General features: G+C 39.9%; 1 protein-coding gene across 1 annotated transcript; it reads right to left on the bottom strand.

Moving 5' to 3' along the window:
- Positions 1-1639: 1639 nt before the first annotated feature.
- Positions 1640-6467, bottom strand: RNF138 (ring finger protein 138). Its single transcript, XM_053467456.1, has 6 exons — positions 6352-6467; positions 4842-5007; positions 4343-4455; positions 4159-4264; positions 3559-3666; positions 1640-1754 (listed from the first exon to the last, which is right to left on the bottom strand). The coding sequence occupies exons 1-6, from the start codon at positions 6465-6467 to the stop codon at positions 1680-1682; spliced, it is 684 nt and encodes a 227-aa protein (XP_053323431.1). The 3' UTR covers positions 1640-1679.
- Between the last annotated feature and the right edge of the window lie 4680 nt (positions 6468-11147).

The raw sequence follows: 11147 nt of genomic DNA, 5'->3' as shown, positions 1-11147 counted from the left end.
AGATTTCTCTGTACAGGTAAAGCTCTTTGGGTGCCAAAGGTATGGACATTATTTTTTTTTCATAACAAAGCCCAAGAAAGAGGTATTAGCCAGGCCCCCGTGAATATATTATGATCTCCCAAACTATATCTCTCTATATGCTACTTCTGGTTTTATTTAAAAGAGAACTCACCACTGACCCTCCAGAGCTTCTATGATGATGTCAAAAGTAACTTTCAACTAGACAGACATTGGCCTTTAACCCCTTAATGACAAAGCCCCTACATGTACGGGCTCAAAATGCATGGTTTTCAATGGGTTTAGGGACCACCCATAGTCCTTAAGGGGTTAAAAATAAACTGGGTTTATGGATTCACCTTTTGCATTGGATAGAAAGCTGGGGAAATAATTACAACAGTATTTTCATTTAATGGAACGTCATGCGCCTAATGAAGCACCTCACACAAGACTCTGCTAAAATGGCAATTAATTTCCCTTGTGATATCCCGTGTGGATTATTGGATAGGAATTGTGAGCCAGGACTTCTCATCCAACATCACTGCCTGACCTCACAAATGCTCTACTGGACAAATGGGCAAAAGGCCACACAGAAACACTCCTAAAATCTTATGAAAAGCCTTCCCAGAAGAATGGAAGCTGTTAAGGGGGGGGGGGACCAACTACATATCAATGTCTATGTATTTAGAATACAATGTCATAAAAGCCTGTTGTTGTAATAGGTGTCCCAATACTTTTTCCCCATATAGTGTATCTTCTCATATCTCCAGATATACTTGTTACTTTCTTTGAAACCATTATCACTTCTTCCCACTCACATATGTGCCATTCTTATGTTCTGGAATTCCTTACCTCATGTCAGTCTTACCCTGCTTATTCCAACATTAAACTCTCTCAAAACACACCTATTCAGAGAAGCACACAGTCCGTCCTTACACCCACAGCCTGCATTCTGAAACAAACACTTAATTCTTCCAGCTTTGTCTCCACATGATCTTCACTAGGGACAACAGAAGTTCACCCAAGCAGTCCCTGGCCTTAGTTTAATAGATATCACACTAAGGAGAGAGTTGGGAAGTGTTTGCTGGAGGGTTGTTTCAGCTACCCAGATTCCCCATACATTATAAAAGTTCTTCTCTGGCAGATTTCGCTACAGAAGAGGCTGAGCTGCCCCTGCAATAAGTGTTTGCTTTTTATAAACCTCACTGGCGTAAGTCTTGAACAAGATCATCAAAGCTATCTTGCAGCAGAAGCTTAGTGAATGAAGACAGCAGGATGAGTCTGCAGCTCTCTCCCCAATTCCCATTTTAGCAAATATATCCCGTTGTTAGAGCACGCCAATATATTTTCATCTTTTGCCATTAAAGCATTTGTTTGCACTATATAAAACCCATGTAGAATTAGTTTTTCTGTGGAAACCTAATATGCATTGATAAAAACTTTGCTATTGCAGAACCCCCTCCCTCCCACCGCAGTACACAAAATCTCCAGATTTCCATGGGTTGGTTTTCTTAATTAGTGGAAAAATATAAACGCCCACATACCTGCCTCAAAAATACCAGCAGGGTTCCCCCACACACACACTTGGGAATAAACAGACACTTAAACTAGAAAATATTTTATTAGCCTGATACAAACATTAAAATATTTAAACATACCACACAAAACAACCTTTGCTAAATTTACACCATGTGTGCAGTTTGAGTTGATTTCTCAATGGCAGCCTGGTACTGTGCCTCTTCATCCATGTGGACATTCTACAGAGGAATAGAGAGCAGATCAGCCATTATCAAAAACATTCCACACATAGATCTCAGAATAACGTACTTCTTACAAAAAGCAACTATTACATTTTTATTTATCTATTTTTAGGAAAAACTTTGACAGCATCACATTTTTTCCCCAATGAGCAAACACGTTGCTTAGTGCTGTATACTAGAGCACAGAGAAAAAAAACAAAGAGTGTTAGGGCAGATAGCAACAATGGTTGACCCAAAGGACACATCTTGGAGTGGGCATTTAAGGCCAGTGGAACCCTTCCTGGAGAGACAGAAAAGGTCCACTTTCTTGTTTTAGGTAAATGCAGTTAGGTCTACAACTTGATACTTCAAGTGACTGATGAACCACCTGAAACACTGCCTACCGAATGCAGACCTGAGACAGGAAAGGTTGATTTCTGCCCAGGTACAAATTTGAACAGCCAAGTATTCCAGCACAGCAATTCTTGAACTGTCCTGCTGATTAGGGTAGGCTACCTCAATCCTCTTGTCTGGCTGCAACGCTCAGTAATGATTGCACTGACATGTTTGAAATGCCAGGACATGACACCCAGCCAAGCTGGCTCACATCGGTGGTGATGACAATCCATTTTAGAGAGACCTCTGGAGAGATGAAGGGGCTCCTAGCAACCAATGAAGACAAAACGTTACACTAGATGGAAGAGACATTCCTGTCAAACACTGAGGAGGAAATGTTGAGGTCTGAGTCTCCCAAAAGAATGATTGACTTACGGTTTGTCTTCCACACAGTATCATCCACTCTAGGAACCTAATGCAGTGCCATATCAAAGTTAACACTAACTCTCTGAACTCAGTGTCTTTTCAAGATGACTCTACTTGTCTAGGATCATTGGTTCAAATGCATTATGCACCTTAGTGTAACTTGCAAACATGTAATCAATTTCCCCCCCCCTCATTTACCTACTTCCAGCATCCCTAATGCAGCTACCATGACAGTAACATATCTGCAAACTTCCTCAACTGTGTAGTATACATCCTCCAAGTTCCTTCTTTCATTAGATGAAAGGTTGAAAAAGGAACCCCTGGAGTCTTTCCTGGATTTTGCACATGATGAACAGACCTTGTCCTTGGTGGTCACACCATGGCTTATCTTATTACAAGATGAGCAGATGTATACTTCATGGCATCCTTTTGGGTAACATATGCTTCTCAACCATTATCACCACACAAACATGAATATTCAGAGGGACTAGGACAACAGGACCTCTCCAAACACAACAGACAGCAAAACATGACATGAGCCAAGATGGGTTTTCAATAATGGAACTAGCATTCTCGGGAGGCCTGGTTGACAAGCCTAGTGACTATGAGCCAATGCATTGCTGGAGTGCTAGAAACAGGGACTACCCCCTTCCCAACAGTGTAAGGGAACCCAAACACCAGACAGAGGAGACAGGAGAGACTTTACAGCCCACCCTAAGGGCTCCATACACCCCACCATGTGCTAACAGCAATAGTCTGTTCAAGGAGCATGGAGGCAGTCATAACACTCTCCTTCTGACCAACAGAACCATTATGAGGGGGCTCTAGGATCCCTCAATTACCAAGAAGAGTAAGAAAGGAGTCAAAGGCCATACGCACCTACCTGGTGTAGGGCAGGAATAAAACAGTTGTTGTAAAGGTTTTATAGGTTTGTTCCTGCCCTACCTAAAGAACTGCCAGAAGTCACAAAGGAAGATGGCTTTAAAAAAAAGTAATCTGGATATAGAACTTTACAGTGAAAATAAAAAAAAAAAATTAAACACCATACATTGTTATTTACCATATATTCTTCATAATTAAACCGATGTCTTGCATTTAGATGTCCAACTATGTTCCCACTTCTTTGATAATGATCCCCCAATGGCAAAGATACACAAATTGGACAGACCTACAAATAAAAATTTGCACAATTAACATTTACTTTTGTTAATCATCATGGTTGAGGTTGGATTCCAACAAATAAATGAAACCTGTGAACTGAGAGGTCACATTGAAAATTGGACATTTGGTACATACAAGCTTTAGCAGCAGCTAACTGGGGAACATCAATTAATGCAAAACACTACAAAGAATTTGGAAACATATGTGCCTGATGTTTCTTACTTATGTGAATGTTTATTTCGACTCATATAAAGCAATTTGCTCTATCTTTCTTAGGGCTTCATATCCAAAAGATCCTATTGTGAACCGGATCATTCCATTTGCTGCTATATGGAGGAATGCTGCTTGCCTTACCTGGGATGAATGATCTTAAACAGCATTTCAAAAGACTAGTTTTGTAATTTATACTGAGCATTACAGAATATACAGTACGTAGCAAAATGCCCAAAATTCATTGAGCAGAAAAAAATGAACATAATGTACACCACCAAATAGTTACCGCTTCCATGATCTGATGAGAATGCACATTGTTACAGTGGTCCAGCAAGCCTCTTCTACTTAGATTTCGGTTTTCACACATCGGACACTTGTATGTTGGCTCCATCCTGCAAATATTTCAGATGTAATATTATCTGGGTAAAAAATTAATAAATCTGCTTTATACCAATAAGAAAGTGTCTCACGGTTTAGAGGGGTTTGCCTTGATCTGTAGCACTGGATCCTTCGGAAGAATTCCAAATTCTTCCTGGTATTTCTTACATGTTTTGTAATGCAGCCTCATGTAGTTCAGCTTGACCTATTCATGGAAATCCCATAGTTTAGCCTAAAATACTGTACTTTTGCAGCCTGAGGGTATTAACAGTGTTCAACGTGCTAAGAAAGCACACACATTGGGGGAAGATATGGAAGTGAATTGATGAGGACAGCATCGTACTGGGCTACACTTGTGACCATGTAAAACGCAGCTTTGTCATTTTGAGTTCTAGAAGACAACTGTACATATGTGCAATAGAAACTTACAGATCTAAAATGTAAAAAGTGTGTATTGCAAAAATTACGCATCACTATCGTTACCTACAAAGGTTCGTTAATTAAGCCATAGAAAGATATTAGCAGGCACATAAACGCATACACGGTCTACCCTATGTCTGAGCCAACATCCAGATTTTGTATCAACATTACCCGTTTGGCACAGAACATGCATTCCTCGGATAGCCTTTTCATTTCTATTTCAACATCAGAAGCTCTTGTTGGTGCAAATCTGTCCCTTTCACTTACTGCTCCACGGCATAGGGGACAAATTGCACCCCTTGTTCTTGTGGCTGTCACTAAGCATTTCCTGCAAAAGCTGAAACATCAGAATAAGGTAAATATAGGCATGTTAATAACATGTTTATGAGAATGAGGTTAGATATTAGAAGATGAGCAGAGATGTAGGCACATATTTGAATATAAGTGAGGGGATTTAGGTGGGGGAACAACGATGAAGAGCTTTGTATGCCAGTTAGGATTCTAAATTGGGTCCAGAAGTGTAATGGAGATGAATGTTGGCTGGGTATATAGAACGGAGCAGGATAAGAGGCGACGGCCAAACACGGATGTTACCAAAGTTGGAGATCACCAAGGTGTGCCCATCCGTGGGAGAGCGAGACAGCGCGAGACCAAAGTATGAGGTAAGAGAAGATAATATTAGAGGCAATAAAGAGATAGAGTCCTATAGAAGCGCGTAAAACAGTACAGATTATTTTTGTATCAGTTTGTAGGGTTACTATACATAATTACATGTCATTATGTATAATAACCCTACAAAGCTATCTAGATAACGGTCTAGAAATCTCTCTTACAGATATGACAAGTTAAGATAAATGGTATGGAATATTTGCAAATTTTCGCTCTGACTTCCTTATTGGAAAGTTGCAGTTACGGTTGATAAAGTTTATTAGGCAAACGGTTTTACGAACATTTGTCGTATACAGCTTCTGACAGCAGATACACCTTTAAGCTAGTTCCATAGATACTTAAATGTATGGCAAAAGGAGAAAAACCCCACAAACTTCAGTAAAGGGTCAGTTTTCGCAACAAGAATCCCAGCCAGTTTCATAAGGAGAAATGTTCAATGTAATAAATGCCCCCAGGGCTCCTTACTCGAGGGGCAGCTCACCTATTGACACTCAAATCCCTGTGCCCCTCAGGTTTCTCCATTTTCAGCGCTCATATGATACGCAGCACTACATAGGAGATTCTAAGCATAATATGCCTACTATTTATCTCCTATGTAGCTGGCACTGTTGGGGTTAAAACAAAAACCCAACCATCATTTAATTTATGGTGGCCAGATATTTCTCCAAGACATGTTTGCCAACTACTGCAGATAAACTGCTACCCTGCAGTATGTGTGAGTTATACATGTGCAATGTACTCCCTTCTGCACGCTGAAAGCCCCATTTACAAAAGGAGAGCATTTTAAATCTGTGTCCTAGAAAAACATGGCTTCTTACTTTGTAACAAAGATAGAATTCTGAAATTAAATCAATAATCTAAATACACACAAAACCTTAACCCATTGGGTGTCAGATGCAAACCTTAATTTGCTCATATATTATCATACACTTAAATACCACCAAGTGTACCAATTATAAATTACACATCGAGACAGTAAGATTGTAGTGCTTGCAATCTCAGTGTGACTTACATATGCTCACAGCCCTGCGTCCGCACAGGTGTTTGCAGGACATCCTTACAAACCGGGCAAGTAAAGTCTTTAAGAGAAGAGCCTGAAGAGGAAGTTGATGCTATAGCTTCTGCCATGATCAAAAAACAAAGCAGGCTGCCTTACAAAATTAAGTTATTATTTGGTGTTTAAATAAAAGTAATTTTGCAGGTGGGAGGAAAACCACCAGAATTATACCACAGCTTCTACAAAACGTTTAAGAACTTCAAGAGATTGTTGATAAATCACAGAACTGATTTATAACCTGTGAAGGATATTCATTAATTACCTCAAATTGGTTTCCATATAGCGTGCTTTTTTCCCTCTTTAAAGTAACATTGCATCTAAAAACCCAATCAAAATACCACTCTTCCCTTTATGCTGCAGGCCGGGATGTAATGTAATAACGACATAAATATATGTATAGCTACATATGTGGTCAATAGAATAATAACTTTTATGTAATATAATTAATGGAACAGTCATGTCATTTTACTGCAAAATGCATACATTAAAGTGTCGTTAACCCCTTCCCCAGCTTTTTGCTGTAACCTCCTTAACCCCAGATTTTGCTATACAATTGCCCTTTCATTTCCATGCATTATCTCTATAGTTTTAAAAAAAAAAACTATTAACCTCTTCACGTCTATATTGACATTCTAGGCTGTCATGATTTCAACATTAAATCCATCACAATGCTGTGGCTAGGCCTCCTTTAACCTTTTGAGTGCCTGAGGTTGGGGGTTTTTTTCCCACGGCAATTTTTGTGGTTTTGCTATAATTAAAGTTGTATATTAAAATATTGAAGATAAAGAGTTAATCAAAACCATTGCAACCCATGTGAAAAAGTAATCCCCCCCTTAACCTAATAACTGGTTGTGCCATCATTAACGGCAGCAACTGCAATAAAACGTTTGTGATAACTGCGCTCCATCTCTGCGGAGTAAGTTTGTTTTAATTCAGCCACTTTGAAGGGTTTTTGAGCATGAATTTATACCACAGCATCTCAATCAGATTTAAGCCAGGACTTTGACTAGGCCTCCAAAAAAACGTAATTTTGTTCCTTTTGAGTCATTCAGAGGGAGACCTGCTTGTGTGCTTCAGATCATTCTCCTGCTCCATAAACCAATTGTTTTCACATTTTAAAGATGTACTCAATGAAGGAACGTTTCTCCTATTCATCATAGGATTGCCTCAGAGTTGGCTTCCAGTGGATATATTAGAATAAACAGCGTGCTTCTACAGTATACGGTTATGCCTTCCGGGAACTATAGCACAATTAACGTCAAGGTTTTCCTCAGTGTACAGAAGGAGCGTGAGAACACCTATCAGGGACTGCAGGGAGTGTTTTTATTACAAGCGCGACAGCATTTCTTTTTCATGAGTAATGTCCCCTCCTTTGTGAGTGTTTAAACCCCTTAATGACAAGACAGTTTTTTACTTGTAGTACATATTGTGACAAAGGCTGTATTAACATTTGTGAGGCGTTTCCTTCTTTCTCGCGTAGTGCACCTACACTCATTATATATATATATATATTTTTTTTTTCAGGACAAGCAAGGCTTTAATAAGATACCATTACTATTATCATACCATCCAATTCACTACAAAAAAATATAAAATACGGTGAATTTCTTTTGAAAAATATTGTACTCATCTGCAAACACTAATGGGAAAACCTGCTAAATAGATTCTACTATATTTCCTGAGTTAAGAAATACCCAATGTTTTGATGTTTTTTAGCACGTTACAAGGTAATAACTCGGGGGAAATCTAATCTAAACGGCCGCTGGGTGCTGATGCCGCCGGCCGGCGCTACTTTAATGCTTTTTTTTTAAATTTAATATGGCAAGCCGAATCGGCTATTAAATGAAAAAAAAGAATAGTATTAAAGCAGCGCCGGCCCGCAGCATCAGCGGCCGGCGGCATCAGCACCCAGCGGCCGCCCAGTGATGGGAGCAGCGTGAGGGATGAAAGCTCCGCCCCCTCGCACTCACCTTTCACCCCTCACGCTGCTCCCATCACTATGCGGCCATCAGATTGTTGGAAATCGAATCTAAATGGCCGCTGGGTGCTGATGCTGCCGGCCGGCGCTACTTTAATACTTTATTTATTTATTTTTAAATAAAAAAAGGATTAAAGTAGCTCCGGCCGGTGGCATCAGCACCCAGCGGCCGTTTAGATAAGTTTTCCAGCAGTCTGATGGCCGCATAGTGATGGGAGCAGCGTGAGGGGTGAAAGGTGAGTGCGAGGGGGTGGAGCCACTTCACTTGACTTGCCCCCCAGGCCTTAGGCTGCCAGCCCTCCCCTGTAATAACTACAAGTAGCATATTGTTATTTTTTTCCCATACTGCCTCATGTCCTATTTGGGACATCTTTGAAGCCTGCCACTTCAGTTTAAAACTTCAAACTATATATATTATGTTTCAATAATAGACACCTCGGGGTATTTCTAATGCTAGTATTGTAACTATTTCCATGCACCGATTCTACCTCCAGCCTTCGTCAAACTTCCTGTTTCAAGCACCACTAGCCCTACACTCACCCCTGACACTCCAACACCCATACAATCCACAAACTCACTATAGCATCATATACTGACAACCGCCCACCCACACATGCTAACACCAAATACTAACACACATATACAGGAATGCAAGCAAACACTAAAACACACGCTAACACCATTAACATGTGCAGACATGCTAACTCCATACACCAATACACACACTTATGCTAATGCAATACAGTAACATCACACCAAACTCAATATACACTATATGGTATTGGGACACCTGACCATAACACCAACAGCGACTAGCACACACAGACTAACACCAAATACTAACACACATATACTAACGCTAACACTATACACTTACACACTCTAACACCATACAATAACAGACTCACATTTGCTAACATCATATGCTCACAAACAGTAAGACACCCACACGCTAACTTAAAAACACTCCTGCACAGGAATGCTAACCCCGTACACCATGTAGTTGGTCCACCTTTGTAGCTATAACAGTTTCCACTCTTCTGGGAAGGCAAGATGTTGGAGAGTTTCTGTGAGAATTTTTGCACATATGCAAAAGAGATCATCAGTGCTCTTTGGAAATGTATGCCTACCTCTGCCTGTAATATAGGCATGGATCAAAGATCTCTCTCAAATACTCTGCAATTACTTATAGTTTATAGTTTATAGTTCATAAGGTTGAAAAAAGACCTAAGTCCATCAAGTTCAACCCTTCTACCTAACCTTTCTATTCTTGATCCAAAAGAAGGCAAAAAAAACCCTAATTAAGCTACTTCGAATTCTGCCATCAGGGGAAAAAATTCCTTCTTGACTCCAAGAGGCAATCGGATTTCTCCTTGGATCAAGAAGCTTTAAAATATTAATGTTATTCTATTTATATCACTGTATATCGTGCCTTTCTAAGAAAATATCGAGGCCCCTTTTGAAGGTATCTAATGTATTGGATAACACCACCTCCCTTGGAAGTGAATTCCATACCTTAATTGTTCTCACTGTGAAGAATCCCTTCCTTTGTCTTCTATGAAACCTGCTCTCTTCCAGTCTCAGAGGGTGACCTCTTGTTCTTTGTATATTTCTGTTAATGAACAGGTCACTGAAGAGCTCTTTATATTGGCCCTGCATATATTTGTATAATGTTATCATATCCCCTCTGAGACGCCGTTTTTCCAGTGTATATAATTTTAACTTTTTTAGTCTCTCTTCATAACTAGTATCTCCCAATCCCCTTATTAATTTCGTAGCCCTCCTTTGCACTTTTTCTAATTCCATAATGTCCTTTTTAAGGACCGGTGCCCAGAATTGTACCGCATATTCAAGTTGAGGTCTTACCAATGACCTGTAAAGAGGCAAGATGATATCCTCCTCCCTTGAATCAATACCTCTTTTTATGCATGCCAAAACCTTATTGGCCCTCGCAGCTGCTTGCTGGCATTGCGCACTGTTGTCAAGTCTGTTGTCAACCGTTATTCCTAAATCCTTCTCATTGGTAGTTTCCCCCAAGGATATTCCAGTTAAAGAATAGGTTGCATTTTTATTATTTTTACCATAATGCATAACTTTGCATTTCTCTATATTGAACCTCATCTGCCACTTGCACGCCCAGTCCCCAACTCTGTCTACATCTTCCTGCAATGAAGAAACATCAAGATTAGTCTGAATTACCCGGCCTAATTTTGTGTCATCAGCAAAAACTGTGACATGGCTCTTAATGCAGCTTGGGAGATCATTTATAAATAAATTAAAAAGAAGAGGACCGAGGACAGACCCCTGAGGCACTCCACTTAATACCTGCGTACAGGCTGAGAAACATCCATTCACAACCCTCTGCATTCTATCTTTTAGCCAATTTCTGATCCACATACAGACATTTGCCCCTAAGCCTATTTCTGTTAATTTATAGAGTAGCCTTTTATGCGGAACCTTATCAAACGCCTTGGCAAAGTCCAGATAAATCACATCTACAGCCAACCCCAGGTCTATGTTTTTACTAACTTCTTCATAGAATGCTAATAGGTTGGTTTGACAAGACCGGTCTTTCACAAATCCATGTTGACTTCTACTAATTGGATTACGGATCAAGATATGATCTTGAATGTATACCTTTAGCAACCCTTCAAATAATTTCCTCACTACCGATGTTAAGCTTACTGGCCTGTAATTGCCCGGTTGAGATTTTGATCCCTTTTTAAATATGGGCACAACATCTGCCTTGCGCCAATCTAATGGAACTATGCCC

The sequence above is a fragment of the Spea bombifrons genome, chromosome 5 (assembly GCF_027358695.1).
Source record: "Spea bombifrons isolate aSpeBom1 chromosome 5, aSpeBom1.2.pri, whole genome shotgun sequence".
Classification (NCBI taxonomy): Eukaryota; Metazoa; Chordata; class Amphibia; order Anura; family Pelobatidae; genus Spea; species Spea bombifrons.
This window is presented reverse-complemented; position numbering and strand designations above follow the sequence as displayed.